Raw genomic sequence first — 19,954 nt, 5'->3', positions numbered from 1 at the left:
ATCTAACATGATTGTAACAATAGAAAATCTACATAAAATTCACGATGAACTTACCTAAAGTTTAAATATTTTAATTTCACGTTAATATTATACATATGACTATCTAAAATCCACATCGAATCCAAAACCAATATTAAATCCAATAATCCATCCACTGAAATCAAGTGGTTGTCACATTTATCTAAACTAGTTTTGCATTACGTGCTATGCACGTGGCTCGTAACGTAACTCTTCAATGTACATATTAGTAAATTTATTATAATTATATCAATTTTTTATTTATAATTAATATTAAATTAATTAAGAATTTTTGTAAAAATAAATATAATATATTTAGTCATTAATTTTTTTTCATACTGAATTTATCTTTCTTTTGGTTTTATAATGAACATAATTAAATAATTAACTTAATTTTATTAATAATATCTTTAAAAATAATAAGATAGAAATTTAAATAATAATATGTTGACCAAATACAGTATTTTAATTTTATAGTTAAATCAAACTAAAAGATGGCATTCCTACTAATTTGGAAAGAATTTAGTTATTTTTTACATACTAAAAACTAAATTGGAGATAATTTAGCTACCTATTCTAATTAGGATTTTAATTACAGTAGTGATTAATTAAATAACTAATTAGTTAATGACTATAAAACCTTTATTTAGTAATAAACTGAAAAGGATTATTCAGTAAATTTGTCTGTCCCCCCCCACATCCGTGCTTTTATATATAGTATAGATATAGATTTAACATGAGTACAATAATAATAATTCCACCAACATTCATCGATGGACATCCGACGAATGACGGTAATGCGGTTATAATAAAATCAAAACTAATATTTTAATAAATTGAATATTTTTTAATTACCAATATTTTTGTTAAAAGATTATCCTAACTAAATAAGGATAAAATAAAAATAATGACTCAGCTAAGGCTGAAATCAAGTGGTTGTCAAATTTATCTAAATTTAATATGAATACAATAATAATAAATCCACCGACATTCATCGATGGACATCTGACGGTAGTGCGGCTATGATAAAATCAAAACTAATATTTTAATAAATGCAATATTTTTGTAAGAAAATTGTCCTAACTAAATAAGGATAAAATAAAAATGCAATATTTTTGTAAGAAAATTGTCCTAACTAAATAAGGATAAAATAAAAATAAAAATGATGGTTCAGTTAGGGCTAGCCAACCAGGCCATATTGGACTGCAATGACATCGGCCTGTTATCCTTCCACTGCCGTGAGAGGGAGGTCATCGCTGCTCTGTGAAACCAGCCTGACGCGGTACCCTCCAACTTTAGGAGCAGAATGGTCCAAGCCTTCGCCCGAACCACTAAGCCCACTCACAGCTTGGAACGGGCAGGCCAGTCGAGAGACATTAAACAGCCCGACCCAGCAACTTAGCCCAATGTTCCATCATCTCAATGCCTCCACATGGATTACAGACTCTCGCTACTGAGCCCGGCGAACAGTAAGCTATGTGATGCAACAATATAAACTTATATTTCAATGTCTTTTAGTCGATGTGGGATTCTCGGACACTATTGAAGATTTGATATACAAGGGGAAGACAATGAAAAAGTTGACTTTTGTTAATAAAAGATTGAATACTACATGACAAATGATTTATTTTAGTATTGCTGGTTTCAAGTTTATCAAATCTTTATCTAAAACAGGCAGTTCTGAGTATAAACAAAATCTCGAACATGTGTGCTCCGATAAGTGAAAATGATGCAAATTGGAGAAATTACAGTGAATACATCAAGAAAAAACTAAGGTTGCAATCTCAAAATTATATATTTGTAATTATCATTGATTTCTTCAGTCTAGTTGACAATAATCATCAAGATACAACACAGTTAAACATCACTCGGATAGTAGACGCCATCAGGTAAACTGTAATAACTATGCTGAGAATTTCTTATTTGAAGCTAAGAATTGGATAAATATTCAAACATGATTCAAACTCGGGACTCTCTGCAAATAGTTGGAAGAATCCCTGGATTAAGGTCAGCTGCATATAAGATTCTGTCAACGCTCCCTGTAGTGTCTGCCTATATTGCATATGTTTCCTTGGATAAGTCGACTGGGACGACAATATATCATCAACACGGTATAGCCGATTAGTGAAGATAGATGTACTTTAATCAGAAATCAGGAATCGGGAAGTTAGGTGATGAGCAGCAGCAGCACATGCACTAAATGCCTAATGAAAGTCGGATTGACTCGAATCTTCTTCAGCCATACATCCTCTTGCTCTATCGTCAAGGAAATATAAAACCAATATTTTCCCAGCATATAAATATATCTCATTTACCAGAAGTCATAGCTTCCTCAATACTCCTAATGACGACACTCAAACTACTACCACTTTCAAGAGCTATGACAGCAGCTCTATGAGCATGCTTCTGCCATTTTAGCAAATTGTAAGACTGCATAACTGACCACCTTGCTTGATTTGACATCTACACCAGGCAGTCACAAGTGTCGGAATGGATCTGCAATATTTAAATATCAAATTAAGTACGATGCTTGCAGATACCTGGTTTACAGATAATGGAGGCTGCAGAAGAACGCTGATACTCCTAAATAGATTTTCATCATTTTCTCCACCTTCGGCCTCGCCATAAATAAGAGCTTCGGCTGCAATGCCAGCAAAAAGCACCATGCAGTACCTGGCCATTGTAGCAATTATCAGAACATATATAACAGTAAATGCACACAGTTCGATAATAATTGGTAGCCAGTACAAAATTTTCCTTTTATATCAATACTCTCGGAATTTAAGATATGCAAGAACTTAATTCAGAAAACCATTGCTTGTGACTTCCATATGGCAAAGAATAAAAGAGCTGGTCATAAGTAATCCACAATCACATATACTGTTCTTTCAGCTGCAGAAACCGAAAGGACCATAGAAAAGTAACCTCAAATATGATTACTAATTGACCCACCTGTCAAAGGTCGTGCCACTGAGTCGTCCATCAGCAAGTTCGGTACTCATCTTTTCATCCCAAAACTGAGTTCCTGCCTAAAGATATGTGATAGATATAATCTTATGATGAAAACTTCAGACTCAAATTGAATTTATTTAATGGAATCGATAAAGTGAACTGTGACTGAGAAATCAGTATAAAAATAGAAAGTAGGGAAAATGAATACAAAAAATTTATGTAATTCTGAACATACTAATGTAAAAAGTAGCATCACGTTCATCTGAATGAAAGGGCCCCTTAATTCCAACAGCTATGTAATCAACAGATTAATTAGATGGAATTCATTAATTCTTTATTCCTAAAGGGAAGACGTGATAGCATAAGCCATTAGAAGTATATGAAACTAGGAAAGCCGAGAAAAGATTTAGATAAAAAAACATAGAAAAAGCAGGAGTACCTGGCCTTGAATGCCCATCTGCATGGCAACAATTGGATCTAAAATCACACCACGAATTGGGCAACCCATAAGGTATGCTGCAAAACAAAATATGACATTTAAGCACTTATGCTGGCTCTAGACAAAACATTCATTTTTGCTCGGCCATTGATCTTGCCATGAGTAATTTCCATAGATTGACATAATCTGCCTAGTTGCAGCAGAATGAACCAAAGTTCCAAAGGCATTTGTCTTTCATATTTTTAATATTCAATTAGCGTAAAAGAAAACATTAATACCAGCTCAATGCAGCATCGAAATCAGGAAATAAAAAAACATACCTACCAGAAGATGACCAGCTTCATGAACTAAAATACGACGCCTGTATGGAGGCCAAATACTCGAGATTTGAGCTAAGCAAGTGCCGCCAAGGAAAACAGAATCCATAAACGCGAATCCTAATACGAGTGCAAGGTTAATCCTAATCTCAATCCCTTGTGACAGAAGATAATTTGCTCCACCCATAAAGGCAAGCAGTGCGAACTGAGAGCTTCCCGAAAGACCCCATTTCTTCGGAGCAAATTTTGCCACTGGACAATCAAATCAAACACAGCAACATGATAATTAAACCTTACAGAAGCACACAAACATAAACCATAAATCTTGAGATACCAAGTAGATAAGTAATTCAACATAATTCACCTTCTAAACCTGTTGAAGACTTGAATACAGATGGTGTAACATCTCTAGTTCCCTCTAAGACTGTAAAAAGGGTACATAACAAAATCAAGTAAGAACAAATTCTACTCAGCAAAGTTCACAACTTTACCATCATGGCATCAATAATAATTTAAAGAAAGTTTATCCCATACAACTACTGCGCCGTGTCATATTTACAACAAGTTAGTGAGATTAAATGTTTGCACGAATAACATGACATCCTACATATCAATAAATTAATAAAAAAAGGTGTTAAATTTACCAATGCTGGTGAATTTTCCAAAACTGGGCAACAACCCTCTATTCTGAAGAAAATTATAAGCACTGCCAACGAGTCTCATATCATCCGCATTCAAACAAGTATCCAAAATCTCCCAATTCCGGTCCAACCCATCAAACCATCTCAATTCATTGATACCAGACCCGGTAGATAAAGACCCGTTAATCGAATTATCTTCGTTATTAGCAGTGTTGGTTTTTTTCTCGGTTTCTTTTGATTTCAAGAACCTGAGAGCTCTGGCGAGGTCCTTGCGCTTGACAGCTTCCTCGTAGTCGCGCCATTCTTTTAAAGCTCCTGTGATGGTTTTCGGTTTCTTAGTAGAGGGGAATGGAGTTTTAGCTGAAAATAAATAATGGGAACATGCAAAGTGCGGGAATTTTTGGAGGTGCAAGCAGGAAGAAGAAGCTAAAACATCCATTGGCGAACAAAACTGCTGTGGCAACTCCTTTTAGAGCATCCAGAAAGTTATTAATCGTCGTCGTTTTTTGAAAATTTCTGGAATTTTCAACGGCATGTCATTGTCAGGTGAAATGGATCATGGGCTTCATGGGTTGGCGAGAGGGGTCTCGGGGCTTAATACATAGTTTGACCCCTGAACTTGTACTCTTTTACCCATCTAACTCCCAAACTTAACGTCTCACCTATCGAACCCCTGAACTTGCTAAATAACCTGATTTGACCCCCGAACTTGATAAATACGTAAACATTGAACCCCTCCGTACATAATTTCTTCTAGAATGTTTCAAGTGACAGGTGGACACGAAGGGTTCAATATTTACATATTTATCAAGTTCAGGGGTCAAATCGGATTATTTAACAAGTTCAGAGGTTCGATGTGTGAGACGTTAAGTTTAGAGGTTAGATGGGTAAAAGGGTACAACACTACTAAAAAACTGTGTTTTACCGACGGATTTTAGCGACGGATTCAAAATCCGTCGCTAATTTTTTTTTACCGACGGATTTAGCGACGGATTTGAAATCCGTCGCTAAATTGTCATTTAAATTGGCGGGAGTGTTCCCGCCAACTTTAGCGACGGAAAATCCGTCGCTAAAGTTGGCGGGAACACTCCCGCCAATTATTTTTGATGTATTTAGCGACGGATTTCAAATCCGTCGCAAAATCTATTTTTAGCGACGGATTTAAATCCGTCGCTAATTACCGACGGATTTAAATCCGTCACTAATTACCAAAAAATAAAAAAAATCGTAAAAAAATTATTAAATTAAATAATTTTTTTATCAAAAAAATATTTAGAAAAAAAATTATTAAAGAAAAAATAATAATTATATTTTTAATTATATATAATATTATTTAAATATAACATAAATATATATATTGAAAATATTGTTATTTATTTATTCATTAATAATTATTTAAAATAACTATTAATTATAAAAAATAATTATATTAAAATGTGGGAGGAAGTATTTGTCATTTTTAGTTACATTTAAATATAAATATACATATATATATATATAACAAGAAGCTGAGCTGGTTCAGGTGGAGATACGCGCGGGAGAACTTCAAAGTTAAAGAGCAATGAGTGGGAGCAGTGAACTTTGTAAAAATTGCGAGTGGGTGATGGAGGCAACGGATGGGTAACCGAGGGCGACGGGGGACGGGTGGGGGACGGAGGTTGACGGAGTATGACGGGTGTGTGACCGATTAAATAATAATAATTTATTTTATGATTTAATTTAATTTTTTTTTTTGGTAATTAGTGACGGATTTAAATCCGTCGCTAAAATCCGTCAGTAATTAGCGACGGATTTAAATCCGTCGCTAAAATCCGTCGGCAATTTCTGAAAAATCCGTCGCCAAATTTTTTGGTCCGTCGCCAAAAATTTAGCGACGAGGATTTTGCCGACGGATTGAATCCGTCGGGAAATCCGTCCGGAAACGTTTTCCCGACGGATTTCATGCTTTTAGCGACGGAAAAATCCGTCGCTAAAAGCAAACATTTTAGTAGTGCAAGTTCAGGGGTCAAATCATGTATTAAGCCGGGGTCTCGGACCTAGCTCGTTTGATTAACGTTTTTTTTAATAATTAGAAAAAGAGAACGTTTGCAGAATGAATTAAACCCAAGACGTTGATTAACTTAAAGCCATGTCATTTGAGTAAAATGCATTGTTTTGCTTACATACGAACCGGTTCACATACTCTTAGGTGGCGTTTGATAAAACTGAAAATTAAGTGCTGAAAATTAAATGTTGAATTTTAAGTGTTGAAAATAATAATTACTGATATGTTTAAGTGCTGAATTAAATAATACTGTTTGATAACTGCAAGTCTGCAATTACTGAATATTATTAAAATTATTATATTTACATATTAAATCTTTAAAGATTAATTATTTTAAAATAAATTATTATATATAAATTATATATTATTTAAATTTTTAAAATATAAATAAAAAATATATATAAAAAATATTATGAATATTACATATATCATAAATAAAAATCATAAATTGTAGTTGCATATGTTGATAATTAATTTTTAAAAATTATAATAATGCTCCCCTTTAACTTAAAAATTAGCCCTTAAAATAAAATACTAATTTTTAAAATTTGAAAAACCGTTTAAATTTGACAATTGATGTTGTGTGTTACAAACAGAAGTTCAAATAATATTAAAAAGCGGAAATATTAAATAAATGACATATACACTATAAAAAAAAGTAAAAATAGAAAATAAAATATTTATAATGAAAAATATAGTACTTTACAATTTTAAATGCCGATCTAAGTATAATACACCCATAGTGAAATTAAAAAAATGATATATGTGAGATAAAATAGTTTTATTCATGATTAATAATTGGGAATAATAGGTATATAAAGTTTATTTAATGATAAAACTAATATTTAATAATTTAATGTTTTCAGTAAAAAAAATAAGTCAAAATTTTTAACTTATTATTTTAAGTAATTTTTGACTTAATTGAATAAGTTAAGTTAATTTTTTTTGAGTTATCAAACCAACTTAAAATAATTAAGTGTTTAATATATTAATTTAAGTAATAAATTTGGGTTATCAAACACCCCCTTAATCAAGTTCACACACAAGCTAAATTTAAGCCAATTTCAGACATGTTCATGGACCTGGATTTCGGACCAGCAGAGGCATGTTTGTCTTGGGCCAGACTTGACAAATTTTTAATACAAAATCCGAAAAAATCCGCTATTTGATGGAGCCTTCACTTTCATACAATTCTCTATATAAAATCGAAAAAGCTCAGCCCAATCCCGCACAAATAGAATATATGAGCTATATTTGGTAGCAAATATAAAATTTGGACCAGGCTTGAATTACATAAAAAAGGGAGGATCTGCAAGACGCGGCCCAAACCTGACCTATAAACAAGTCTAGAGACTAGAGCCAACTCGCAAATTCGTAATAAAATTTGCATATGAGTCTTATCACAGACTCATAATTGAGCTAGCTCACGATATTACATACGAATCATTCCTAAAAATAAATAAGATAAACACGATTAAATTCAAATTTATTTTTCCTCAATAAGTAAAAATAAATTAAAATCCAACCTAGACTATTGAACAATCTCAACTCGAGCTTTTATCGAACCGAACATGAGCGGTTCGGTTACTTTACACTCTTTTATATTATGTAAAGAGTAAAAGAAGTGTAAAAAAGGAGTGAAAAGGATAAAAATGAGGGAACATCATGAACCTCATCTCAACGATAAGAGAAAATCCGAAATGAAGCAAACATTGCCCATTCATTCCTTCCATCGTTCTTCCCGTCCATATATTTCCTTTTTCTCTTCTTCATTTCCAACACCACACTAACACTCCAAACCACCACTAAAAATGGCCTCCGCCACAGCACCCACCACCCTCTCCCTCCTCAAAACCACCGCCTCCTCCTCCTCCTCCACCACCCGCGCCCGCCCCTCCCTCCTCCCCATCTCCGGCCTCCGCGCCACCTCCCTATCCCGCCTAAGTTTTACCGCAGCCGACTCACTTTTCAGCCAACACGTCGCATCAAAAATCAAAACTCTTACCTCCTCTAGTAAACCATCCAGGGCAGTTGTTTCCATGGCTAAAAAAAGTGTTGGAGATTTGACTGCCTCTGATTTGAAAGGAAAAAAAGTTTTTGTTAGAGCTGATTTAAATGTGCCGTTGGATGATAACCAGAAGATCACTGATGACACTAGAATTAGAGCTGCAATTCCCACTATTAAGCATTTGATGCAAAATGGTGCTAAAGTTATTCTTTCTAGTCATTTGGTAAGCTTCAAATTTTTCGGGTTTTTAGAAAGTTTAATGCTTTATTATGTTTGATTTAGCTAGATTATCTGGGTAGTTGTAGATTGAATTGTGTTGATTTAACTAGATATATGGGTTTCCTTCAATCTGGGGGAAATGTAGATTTTTAACTCCAATAGTTCCCATTTGTTCAAGTCATTTAGTTTCCGGATTTTGTTGCGAAGAATAGCGGGTTTTAATCTAGTAATCTACTACTATTATATATGAGGTTCCTTGATTATGTGCAAGGTAAAAAATTTCAAAAAGGCATTAGCTTTATGGATGCTGCATTATATATCTCGAGTTTGCTTGAGAAGTAACTAGATTTGTCTGTGATCTGAAATGTATTTTGCTGAATTTTTAGGGAAGGCCGAAAGGTGTTACTCCGAAATTCAGCTTGGCGCCTCTTGTTCCTCGTTTGTCTGAACTCCTCGGCATTGAGGTATATACACATTTTACGCGAAATTAACGAGGATTAAGTAAAGGTGTCTTGTGCTTTCTAGGTGGAAATGTAATTTATGTGTCCTATTGAGCAGGTTGTGAAGGCTGATGATTGTATTGGCCCGGAAGTAGAAAAATTGGTTGCTTCGCTTCCTGAGGGTGGTGTTCTTCTTCTGGAGAATGTAAGGTTTTACAAGGAGGAGGAAAAGAATGAGCCTGAGTTCGCGAAGAAGCTTGCTTCCTTGGCAGATCTGTTTGTGAATGATGCTTTTGGAACTGCACATAGAGCACATGCCTCAACTGAGGGAGTTACAAAATTCTTAAAGCCTTCTGTTGCTGGCTTCCTTTTGCAAAAGGTCGGTTTTTGAATTGCGATGTGAACTTTTTTACTCCTTATTCACCATTAGGTAGTTAAAATTGTGTGAGTTGGGTATTCAGATATGGCATGCAAGTCGGACATATATTATAGCTACTCCTTACATTTTGTGTATCCTATGCCCCAACAGGTAAAAAGACACACATGTGCAAACAAAGAAAGGAACCTTAATTTCTTTGTCTCATCGCCTTGATTAACCTTCTCGTAAATCCTTATGCATTTTTCGCTATCTTGTTTTAGGAGCTGGACTACCTTGTTGGTGCAGTTTCAACCCCAAAGAGGCCTTTTGCTTCCATTGTTGGTGGTTCAAAGGTCTCATCCAAGATTGGAGTTATTGAGTCGCTCCTCGAGAAGTGTGATATCTTGCTTTTGGGTGGAGGTATGATTTTCACATTTTACAAGGCTCAAGGCCTATCAGTGGGCTCATCCCTGGTCGAGGAAGATAAGCTTGAATTGGCAACGTCTCTCCTTGAGAAGGCCAAGGCTAAAGGAGTGTCCCTTTTGTTACCCAGTGATGTGGTTATTGCAGACAAGTTTGCTCCTGATGCCAACAGTAAGGTTTGTGGTCTGAACTCCCATGTTAAAGTCCTCAGATCATAAGATAGTTATGGCATCTCTTAAATTGAACCTTTTAACGCTTATATGAGCAACTGAAATTCAGTTATCACAGAGCTGAAGTGCACTGGTTATATGTAATTTGCAAGTGACGAGTGAAGTACTGCTTACTTTAACTGCAGGTTGTGCCTGCCTCAGCCATCCCTGACGGCTGGATGGGTTTGGATATTGGACCAGATTCTATTAAGACATTTAATGATGCTTTGGACACTACCAAAACTGTCATCTGGAATGGACCAATGGGAGTGTTTGAGTTTGACAAGTTTGCAGTTGGAACAGAGGTATGCTAATATTGCTTTCCTCTGATCTTATTCTAATGTTGCATATTGTAGCATGAAAAGGCTTTGCCTTTGTATAAAATTCCTACAACAGCATCTCGATTCTGGATCTCTCTAACGAGTCTACTCTATTGCTTACTGTGACTGGATATTGAAAAAAATAGTGCAAAGTTATTTGCAATCGGCTCTATATTTCCGTTAAATGTTAAAAGGATTGAAGTCCTAACTCGACTTTTCATAGTTGACGACCCGTCCATATACATGCCTGTCATATAAGTAATCCATTATTACTACCTGCATATTCTTTTGAATTTATGGTGACCTAGAGTTCATTTGTGAGTTCAGGCTATTGCAAAGAAGCTGGCAGAGCTTAGCGGCAAGGGAGTCACAACAATTATTGGTGGAGGAGATTCTGTTGCTGCCGTAGAAAAAGTGGGAGTTGCTGATGTTATGAGCCACATATCAACTGGCGGCGGTGCCAGCTTGGAGTTGTTGGAAGGCAAACAGCTTCCGGGAGTTCTTGCTCTTGATGAAGCAACACCAGTAGCTGTGTAAGGTTAAACTGATTTTTTTTTCCGCATCCCTGTCTTGGTCTGCTTATATACGAGAAAGGGTGACTGTAGAAAGATATGAGGTCGTATTGTAAATTTTTTTCTTCTTTATTCCGCCGTTGTTTCTTCATTCTAAAATTGCCAAGAGAACCGGTGAGGATTGGCAAAGAGATTCATCCTAGTGTCTAAATAAATGGTTCATTTTCAGTTGAATTGCCCTCCAAGGCATCTTATCTTTGCACAGAGCAAACAAATTTCAAAATCCACATTGCTGTAGAACAAGAAAAGCTAGCCTTTTTAGTGAAATTTCAATTTGACGTTTTGATGTTTGAAACATCACTACATGGACAAATTGGCAGTCGATATGATATGCTCCACTCATGTTTTTTGTGGTTGAGCATAATCAAATTCATATGCAGTTATTAGATAATTATATTGATCAATGATGGAGGACTAATAATTTTTGTTCAATAGATTGGTTATTGATACTGAAAATCCTGAGGTGTAAAGTGATGCATGCCATCCAACTTGATCACAAGCTTACATTTTAAGCCACAGAAATCAATGGCTTTCTTGGACACAAACTTTTCTCATGGTTAGATTAGGGGTGTGAAAAAGTTGACTATTAAGAAAAATTTATATAAATAAATGAAACCGGTTAAAAACCGGTACCAACTTATTAAATTTAAAAATAATTATTAATTTAGAATAACTTTAGAATAGCCAAAATAAAAATATTCAGTTGAAATAAATATTTTTTTAAAATACTATTTTGTACTCATTTTCAAGACCATAAAAAATTAAATATTCCTGATTTTTTTTTATCACAAGAGCTTATCAATACTTTTGTCTTAAATAAATAAGGTTCAAATAATTTTTTTAGACAGAGTTAATGTTCACTCATTTTTATAACTTTTTTTTATGGCTATAGAAGTTTAAATGAGACGAGTACGACAGTGACCGTGAAAGCTTAACTATTTTTGAGCTTTGACTACATAAGCTTTTTCGGAATTCCATCTTTTTTAAATAGATTAAAGGAATCATAAACCATTTATTTATTGTGTGATACATATCATCCATTAATGACATATTCAATCAATAAATATTTCATTAATTCTAATTAAGATATTATAGTTAATGTGATATCCATCAATTGATTATTACATTAATTAATGTCGTGTGTCGCGCGTTAAGTGAATGATTCATAATTCTATGCGTCGAACTAGATTCGCCTAAAAATTTCTCGATCAAACGACGTATGTCATTTAGTTTAAAAAAATCAAGCATGCCAATTATGGTCAGACAGGGAAAGATTATATGTATAAATTATACTTACACCAGCATGCTCCTATGAGGTGCTGTTTCAGTCCATATCACAAAATAACACGATGAAACAATAGTCAACTCTTTGGACGGTGGAGATTTAAACAAAAAAAAAAGTACACCACGAGAGCGTAAGCCCCGTTCTGTTAGTCTCGAGTGGACCGAGTGAATAACTGTGAATCAACGGCCAAGTAACTTCGGCGGGGAATCCAAGGCTCCACACGTGTCTCAGCCCCTTGCACGTGGCAAGATGAGTCCCAACGCTCAAAGGTCTCCTGTTGCCAGGGCTGCATCTCTGCAGTAATGGGCCCGGGGACTTTCCTGGGCGTCAATTAAAGCCGCCCACTCACTCCATCTCGTGGTTAGTTAATTTTCCCCACTTTGGAAGTCATTTATAAACAGCAGTTTAACACTTTAAACTGTCGATGTGGGATAAATATAACTTCAAACAAAAAGCTTTCTAGAACATTGTTTTTTTCTCCGGCATCTTATTTGGCATATGCTCAAACTAAAAAGACAGTTTACTTCACAAAAACGATAAAGAGTGAAAACTACGGACGATTAGCCAAGGTAAATTGGAATTGTGGATGGAAACTAGTTGGACTACTCATAAAGTATTCAAAACCGATTCGAAAAAATTTAAAATTGGCTAAAATGAATTCGAGACCGGTTTAAAAAAATTTAAGCCGAGTTCAAATTCAAGCTATTCGAACTTCATCTTGAGCCAAGTTCGAAGATCAATTAACGAGACTCGTGATACTATACGAATTTTAAACCAGGCTCTTATATTAAAAAAATATATTTTATACTAAAAAAAGTAATTTTTTATAGTAGAAAAATATATATTAAATATACTTATTTTTTTAAATTTTGTTTTTATTAAAATAAATTCAAGTGCGGTTTGAGTTTGAGTTCGAATATTATCAGAGCTCGAATTTAAAAATTTAAGCTCAGTCAGATTCGAGGAGTCCGAGCTAAGTCTAATTCGAACTCGGCTCAGCCTGTTTATATGAACCCACTTAACCCAATGCAAGGCAAAAAAGGCGTCATCTTTCTATAACAGCTCAGTGTGCACATCAAGAAACACCATACCTATTATAAGGGCTCACCCACTATAAAACCCCTCTCTCTACTATCTCATTCCCTCGTTCTTCACTTTCAACAACTTCGTCTCATCGTATGGTTCAATGTCTTTTTGTCTCCATGTTTAACTGATCTGGGTGTTCATTTGATTAATCTGGGTTTCTTTTTTTGCAGATTTCTTGTTAATTTAACTAAGATATGGCTACAAAGAAGAGTGTTGGCTCACTAAACCAAGCCGATTTGAAGGGTAAAAGGGTGTTCGTAAGAGTGGATCTAAACGTTCCTTTGGATGATAACTTGAATATCACTGATGATACTAGGATCCGTGCTGCTGTACCCACTATCAAGTTCTTGATGGACAAGGGTTCTAAAGTTATTCTTTGCACTCACTTGGTATGTATATCTGATTGAGTAGTGTCTTTTTATTGTAAATTTATAGTCTTTTTTCTTATTTTTTTTTGGACATGGTTTTGTTTTTAGATCAGTGATCTAGAGTCATGAGATTCTTCTGATGCTGTACTTGTCATTTTAGGTTGAATTGATCCCTTGCTTTGTGCTGTTTTGAATGCTTAGATTGTGTTTATGTTTTCTGTGTCTTGATAAATGAGTTACTGTGCAGACAAAGCTCTGGTTTTTATTCTGTTATTTTGATTTTCTGAGCACCTGTTTGGCTATGCATAATCGTTTGTTGGTTATAATTGTGATATAAGTTTAGCCCTTAAATCTGCAAGTATCATTTTCCCAGATCTTCAATCATTGTTAACATTGGTTCACTGCATTCCGATAGGATCAGTATGCTGCTTGTGTCTGCAATCATGTTTCATGAATATACATTGTTTGGCTGCTCTTTTTGTTTGACTTAGCTGAATTAACTAGAATTATATGGCCTTGACGATTGATGTTGTTTACACTCTTGCATTTATTGTTGCGATTTGTGAGAGGGTAACTACATAGATCAACAAGCATAAGTTAATAATTTGCTATTCTTTTAGTAACTTGGACGGCTTTGAATTTATTTGGTTTACTTGTCGTAGATGGCTTCTTGTTGAACCTAGTTGTTTTTAAAACTGAGAAATAATTAGATTTATCCAGATTCAAGAACAAGATTATGTATGGAGCAATTTAAAAAAGAAAAAGAAAGAAGATGGTAGCTTGAAATGTTTTTTTGTGGGTTTAGTTTAGCCACCCGGCTGTTTGAAAATGCTGTCTTTTGTGTGCTATCATGATGAGCAGACAGACTCTTAGCCGCCCAGCAGTCTCTTTTCATCTGTGTGTAAAAAGGCACCAGTTTTTTGTATGGTTAGCTAAATTAGGCAAGTTTTATAAAAGGATTAAAGGAAGTCTCTACTGATTAAACACACTTTTTTCACAATATCTTCTTGAACATACACATCCACCAATTCTAGAAAACCAAGATGACCAAATTTAAACTCAAATAATGTCAATGTTCAAAAGGATTAGAAATATATTAATGGAGGTTTCTTTCTGTTGAGAGTTTATAAAAAGGCAATAAAAATGGTGAAAACAGAAACAGACAGGGCAGTAGTATTAGTATTTAGTTATGCAGCAGCACAACCTCCGCCAACAAACAACAGGCAACAGCTGCGACTGCATCTGCTATACCAGATACCCGTATTCTAGCTCCATAGCCAGAGTTTGTATTACCAGAACAAGAAAAAAAGATGGAGACAGCGATCACTCAATTGTTTCTTTATTAAGATACTGTAATTATAACCTCGGACTTTGTGGCTGTATGTCTCTGTTTTCTTTAACTTTCTCTGCAGTTTTATGTTCGTCTTTGTGTAAGCATTAAACATTGATGTAAAATTGTTTCCACAGTTACATCTAATGAAACTATCACTCCATTTCTGTTTCTGGATTTTCTCTAGATTTTCTTGATGTTTTAATTTTTGCTTCTTATTTTGTTGGCAATGGAACTGTAAAGAAAAAAATGATGATCATAAGAGGTGAGTTAGATGTGTGATTGATTATGAAATTAGCTTTTGTTTTGTTTGTTTGTATGTTGTAATGTAAAAGTGATGGAGTTGTTATCTGAGAATGGAAAGTGAAGATTAGAAATCCAATCCAATTCAGAGATCTCTGCTTCTTACATGTAAAGGCGCTTTTTCTGTTCAAATTTTTACAGTATTGTTGCCAACTGGGAGATAATTGATTTATCAATATTTTTTACAGTATTGTTGAACCTAGTTGTAATTTCTTTTATTCTTTTGGCAATGTCATTATTTATCGATTAAGCTTCCCTGTTCCATTACAAAATTGAACAATTCAGTGTATGATTACTGTGATTTTTATCTGAAGTTCAAATAAGTTTTGATTTTTAACTGATTCTGGTCTTCAGGGTCGTCCGAAGGGAGTTACACCTAAGTACAGCTTGAAGCCTCTTGTACCGAGGTTATCTGAACTTCTTGCAATCGAGGTTTGTCTTTTTTCCCTGTCCTCACTCATCCCCTCTTTCTCCCTTCCCATTATTTTGAATCTGTCAAGGTGCCCAGTCTTGCATTTTCCTGCATAATAGGTTAAGATGGCAAATGATTGTATCGGTGAGGAAGTTGAGAAAATGGTGGCTGAACTTCCCGAAGGAAGTGTCTTGCTCCTCGAGAATGTAAGGTTCTACAAGGAGGAGGAGAAGAATGAGCCTGAATTTGCAAAGAAGCTTGCTGCTCTTGCAGATGTTTATGTAAATGATGCATTTGGCACTGCCCATCGTGCCCATGCTTCCACTGAGGGAGTGGCTAAGTACTTGAAACCTTCTGTTGCCGGTTTTCTTATGCAGAAGGTATGTAGATGCATGTTTATTTTCTTTAAAGTGTTATTTCGTGAAAGAATTGGTTCTGATGTAATTTTTGCTTTTAGGAACTTGACTATCTTGTTGGAGCTGTGGGAAATCCTAAGAAGCCATTTGCTGCAATTGTTGGTGGCTCAAAGGTGTCGACCAAGATTGGTGTGATAGAATCCCTTTTGGAGAAGGTGAACATCCTTATATTGGGTGGAGGAATGATATTTACTTTTTACAAGGCACAAGGGCACTCCGTCGGTTCTTCTCTTGTGGAGGAAGACAAACTTGAACTTGCAAATTTACTTATTGAAAAGGCCAAAGCTAAGGGAGTGTCTCTATTGCTGCCCACTGATGTAGTCATTGCTGATAAGTTTGCTCCTGATGCCAACAGCAAGGTTTGTATTTCATTGGCTGTTGTGATTTTGTTTGACATGCACAGTTACACACACTTGCAGACAGAATTGCAATTTTTTTCGATATGCTCAGACTTGAGAATGTTAAGTGAAATATTCTTGCAGGTAGTGTCAGCATCATCTATTCCGGATGGATGGATGGGTTTGGATATCGGTCCAGATGCCATCAAGACATTCTGTGAAGCATTGGATACTACCAAAACAATCATTTGGAATGGACCAATGGGTGTCTTTGAGTTCGATAAATTTGCAGCGGGAACTGAGGTATATGATTTTGACTTGAAAGCGACAATTGGATTTGGTTATTAATGGTGTTGAAGTTGAAATTCATATTATTCTGTTGCAGGCAATTGCCAAGAAGCTCGCAGAGCTTAGCGGCAATGGTGTGACAACAATCATTGGAGGTGGTGATTCAGTTGCTGCGGTGGAGAAGGTCGGACTTGCTGACAAGATGAGTCACATCTCAACCGGAGGTGGTGCCAGCTTAGAGCTACTCGAGGGGAAGCCACTTCCTGGAGTCCTTGCTCTTAATGACGCTTGATCTGAGTTTTTTCATATTGTTTTTCAATTTAAGTGAGTGCTGTTATATGGTCGGTTTCACGGCCGGAAGGGACTTAGAATTACATTAGAGCTGATAGTGTAGATTTGAGTAAATAAATGTCAAGTCTCTTGAACATCTCAAGGATGTATTATTACTTTGGTGCAAATGGATCCATTTTGGAACATTATCATTATATGAGCTTGTCTCTTTTTCTTCTCAGATAATTGATTTAAGATGCTATTATACTGATTTAAACATGCTATAAATGGTCCTTAAATATAAAGCAACTTCATTAATTTCAATTTAAATATGTTCCTCATTGTCTTTAGTACAGCAAAATGGGATTGGAATTAAATTTAGATCTATTTTTCTTTTAACAACAAGACCAAAATCATCAGCCATGTCTAGACTCTTCGGTTCAGCACCGTTGGGAAGTTTCCACTGAAAATGGAGCAACATTCTCGCAAGCAGAGGCTCAATAATGGCCATAGCCATTACTATGCCAGGACACATCCTTTTTCCGGCACCAAACGGGACGAATTCAAAATTATTTCCCATATAATTAACCGAACTATCAACAAATCTCTCTGGATCAAATTTTTCAGCATTAGCCCACGACTTAGAGTCCCTTCCGATTGCCCAAGCATTGATCAGAATTTTAGTTTTGGGATTAATGTCATATCCGTTCATCTGATATCTCTCACCGCTCTCTCTTGGAATCAATGCTACCGGTGGATGTAATCTTAGCGTTTCTTTGATGACTAACTTCAAATAGTGAAGGCTTTCATCATTAAATTTTCCATTTTCACTAAATACCCGTCTCACTTCTTCTTGTGCCTTTTGCATTGTCGATGGATTCTTTATCATTTCCGCCATTGCCCATTCAACCGTCACCAGTGATGTGTCACCCGCGCCTCCAAAAAAGTCCTTTACCAAAATTTCTGTACACATTAGTTTCTATCTAATGTAGCACGAAACATAAACAGTGAAAATGAAAAACCATGAAATAAGAAACATGGTTATAATGTAAAGTTTTGGAATTGCAGAAGCCTTTCCAAAAACGAAAACGAAAAAACACTTGAGAAGTTTTTCGTGCAATAAGACTTACAAGAATGACAGCTTTGATGTTGTCCGTTGTTATAGGAAGTTCAAGATTTTCACTTGTTTCTTGAATATCCAAAAGAACATCAAGAACATTGTCAGGTTCCGTCTCAGATGCAGCCCTCCTGTCAGCTTTATGTTCACCGATAACCTCTTCAAGAACCCGATCTGCTTCTTCATGAGCTCTGTTCAGCACAGAACTCGAACCACTGATCGTACCAATGAGTTTAAAAGACGGAAAAGCATCAGCAACACAGAAACCACCCGACACTCTAATAGCCTTATCGATCACTCTCAGAAACTCGTCCTGTTTCTTGAATTTCTTTCCGATGGAAGTAATGGCAATGACAGAATTCCCTAAAGCACACAGAGTCTTACTTAAATTAACAGGCGATCCGCCTTTCGAATAAAGAAAATCGATAAAACTCGAGATTTGCTCTTCAATGACGGGTTTGAAAGACTGAACACGCTTGGCGCTTAAAAGCTGAAGAACTGCAATTTTTCTCATGAATCTCCAGTGATCGCCATACGGAGCAAACGAAATATCGGAACGATTATAAAGCATGATATCGGCAGCAAGAAGAGCAGGTCTTCCGACGAAGTTAGTTTCATGTGTTTTCAGAACTTGTTGAGCTGTTTCTGACGAAGAAATTATGACTGTAGAGAGCTGGCCAAGCTGAAAACTCATAACGGGTCCGTAAGTTTTGGCTAACTCTGTCAACCGTTGATGAGGTTGATGGCCTGCCACCTGGTGAATGTTTCCGATCAACGGTAACTTCCAGGGTCCCGGAGGAGGCTTATCGGTGACGGAATTCTTCTTCCGTACGATCTTTAGTAACATGAAAATGAAGAGGAAGGTGACCAAAATCGGAAATTGGAAATCCATTGGTGTAATTTGACCGTTTAATCAAAGAGAAAACGAAGATAAAGTTATTCCAAGTTTGAATTGATAAGATTTTTTTTTATTGATGGAACAGAAAATAATCAAAAACAGTTCATGATACGCAAGTATATTTTCTTTGCACTAGTAACTATTCTAAGATACAGATTCAAAAATTATAAACTGACATAGACAATTATAAAATTATATATTTAAGGCCTAATCATTCAAAAACCCCTCAACTTTTCAATTCCACCATGACATTGAAAGTTTATCAATTTTATCCACTTTTAAATTTTCCGTTTCCAACTGTATCCCAATTTAGCAATTTTTGAATTTTTTTATTTTAAAAATAAAATCATCCCAATAATTAAATCTACAGATAAAATTATATTTTTTTTATTTGAAAAAGTACAAATAAATCATTCAATTTTAAAAATAAAATAAAAATTAAAATCAAATTGAAACTAATTTTAAATTTTAATTAATTTTTCAAATAAACTAAAAAAAGACATGAATTAACTTCCGACTTCGAATCCGTCATCGTTTTTCTCAAACCTGCTAGGCGACCTCGGACCCGCCCTCAAGCCACCGTCGGAAGACGGCTCGTCCTCCTTCCATGGAGGACGAGTTCAGTTTATTAAAGCATTTTAAAAATTAAGTTTATTTTTAATTTTTGGTTGGATGAAATGATTATTAATGATGATGATGTAAATGTGATAAAAGTGGCTGAAATGTAATAAAAGTAGTTGAAATGATCACGCGACAATAATATATTTGTGTATATTTTAAAATGTTTAAAACACATTATTTATCGATTTATATAAAAACAACGTGGTATTTTTTTTTTTTGCAAATCAATTACAAATTCATCAAATTTATTTATTTACTCATT

General features: G+C 35.2%; 4 protein-coding genes across 7 annotated transcripts; 2 read left to right on the top strand and 2 right to left on the bottom strand.

Moving 5' to 3' along the window:
• Positions 1-1,794: 1,794 nt before the first annotated feature.
• LOC126674977 (uncharacterized) lies at positions 1,795-4,845 on the bottom strand. 3 transcript variants are annotated; one of them, XM_050369539.2, is made up of 8 exons: positions 4,371-4,843; positions 4,091-4,150; positions 3,730-3,978; positions 3,410-3,486; positions 3,206-3,262; positions 2,971-3,047; positions 2,559-2,691; positions 1,795-2,481 (listed from the first exon to the last, which is right to left on the bottom strand). In XM_050369539.2, the coding sequence occupies exons 1-8, from the start codon at positions 4,804-4,806 to the stop codon at positions 2,326-2,328; spliced, it is 1,245 nt and encodes a 414-aa protein (XP_050225496.1). In that variant the 5' UTR covers positions 4,807-4,843; the 3' UTR covers positions 1,795-2,325. The 3 variants fall into 3 exon arrangements, with proteins under 3 accessions (XP_050225496.1, XP_050225498.1, XP_050225497.1); XM_050369541.2 differs by lacking the exon at positions 4,091-4,150 and having other exon boundaries at positions 4,371-4,845; XM_050369540.2 differs by lacking the exon at positions 3,206-3,262 and having other exon boundaries at positions 4,371-4,840.
• Positions 4,846-8,093: 3,248 nt separating this feature from the next.
• On the top strand, positions 8,094-11,134 carry LOC126672081 (phosphoglycerate kinase, chloroplastic). Its single transcript, XM_050365982.2, has 6 exons — positions 8,094-8,642; positions 9,025-9,102; positions 9,197-9,457; positions 9,718-10,035; positions 10,215-10,373; positions 10,716-11,134. Exons 1-6 carry the CDS (start codon positions 8,223-8,225, stop codon positions 10,923-10,925), a joined length of 1,446 nt encoding a protein of 481 aa, XP_050221939.1. The 5' UTR covers positions 8,094-8,222; the 3' UTR covers positions 10,926-11,134.
• A 2,163-nt stretch (positions 11,135-13,297) lies between these two features.
• Positions 13,298-17,271, top strand: LOC126671620 (phosphoglycerate kinase 3, cytosolic). Of its 2 annotated transcripts, XM_050365402.2 has the most exons (7): positions 13,298-13,421; positions 13,502-13,720; positions 15,687-15,764; positions 15,864-16,124; positions 16,202-16,519; positions 16,643-16,801; positions 16,884-17,271. In XM_050365402.2, the coding sequence occupies exons 2-7, from the start codon at positions 13,526-13,528 to the stop codon at positions 17,076-17,078; spliced, it is 1,206 nt and encodes a 401-aa protein (XP_050221359.1). In that variant the 5' UTR covers positions 13,298-13,421; positions 13,502-13,525; the 3' UTR covers positions 17,079-17,271. The 2 variants fall into 2 exon arrangements, with proteins under 2 accessions (XP_050221359.1, XP_055961271.1); XM_056105296.1 differs by lacking the exon at positions 13,298-13,421 and having other exon boundaries at positions 13,429-13,720.
• Positions 17,272-17,350: 79 nt separating this feature from the next.
• Positions 17,351-19,239, bottom strand: LOC126671619 (cytochrome P450 726A27-like). The gene is made up of 2 exons (XM_050365401.2): positions 18,187-19,239; positions 17,351-18,005 (listed from the first exon to the last, which is right to left on the bottom strand). The coding sequence occupies exons 1-2, from the start codon at positions 19,063-19,065 to the stop codon at positions 17,382-17,384; spliced, it is 1,503 nt and encodes a 500-aa protein (XP_050221358.1). The 5' UTR covers positions 19,066-19,239; the 3' UTR covers positions 17,351-17,381.
• Between the last annotated feature and the right edge of the window lie 715 nt (positions 19,240-19,954).

The sequence above is a fragment of the Mercurialis annua genome, linkage group LG3 (assembly GCF_937616625.2).
Source record: "Mercurialis annua linkage group LG3, ddMerAnnu1.2, whole genome shotgun sequence".
NCBI classification, from domain to species: domain Eukaryota; kingdom Viridiplantae; phylum Streptophyta; class Magnoliopsida; order Malpighiales; family Euphorbiaceae; genus Mercurialis; species Mercurialis annua.
This window is presented reverse-complemented; position numbering and strand designations above follow the sequence as displayed.

Bases quoted from the DNA above. Each gene is read 5' to 3' on its own strand.
- LOC126674977 (XM_050369539.2), bottom strand. From the start codon at position 4,806: ATGGATGTTTTAGCTTCTTCTTCCTGCTTGCACCTCCAAAAATTCCCG. The intron at 3,263-3,409 runs GTACTCCTGCTT...TTGATTACATAG, and splicing joins AGATGGGCATTCAAGGCCAG to CTGTTGGAATTAAGGGGCCC. The intron at 2,692-2,970 runs GTGGGTCAATTA...TACAATGGCCAG, and splicing joins AGTGGCACGACCTTTGACAG to GTACTGCATGGTGCTTTTTG.
- LOC126672081 (XM_050365982.2), top strand. From the start codon at position 8,223: ATGGCCTCCGCCACAGCACCCACCACCCTCTCCCTCCTCAAAACCACC. The intron at 8,643-9,024 runs GTAAGCTTCAAA...CTGAATTTTTAG, and splicing joins TTATTCTTTCTAGTCATTTG to GGAAGGCCGAAAGGTGTTAC. The intron at 10,036-10,214 runs GTTTGTGGTCTG...CTTTAACTGCAG, and splicing joins CTCCTGATGCCAACAGTAAG to GTTGTGCCTGCCTCAGCCAT.
- LOC126671620 (XM_050365402.2), top strand. From the start codon at position 13,526: ATGGCTACAAAGAAGAGTGTTGGCTCACTAAACCAAGCCGATTTGAAG. The intron at 15,765-15,863 runs GTTTGTCTTTTT...CCTGCATAATAG, and splicing joins CTGAACTTCTTGCAATCGAG to GTTAAGATGGCAAATGATTG. The intron at 16,802-16,883 runs GTATATGATTTT...ATTCTGTTGCAG, and splicing joins AATTTGCAGCGGGAACTGAG to GCAATTGCCAAGAAGCTCGC.
- LOC126671619 (XM_050365401.2), bottom strand. From the start codon at position 19,065: ATGGATTTCCAATTTCCGATTTTGGTCACCTTCCTCTTCATTTTCATG. The intron at 18,006-18,186 runs GTAAGTCTTATT...ATTTTGGTAAAG, and splicing joins ACATCAAAGCTGTCATTCTT to GACTTTTTTGGAGGCGCGGG.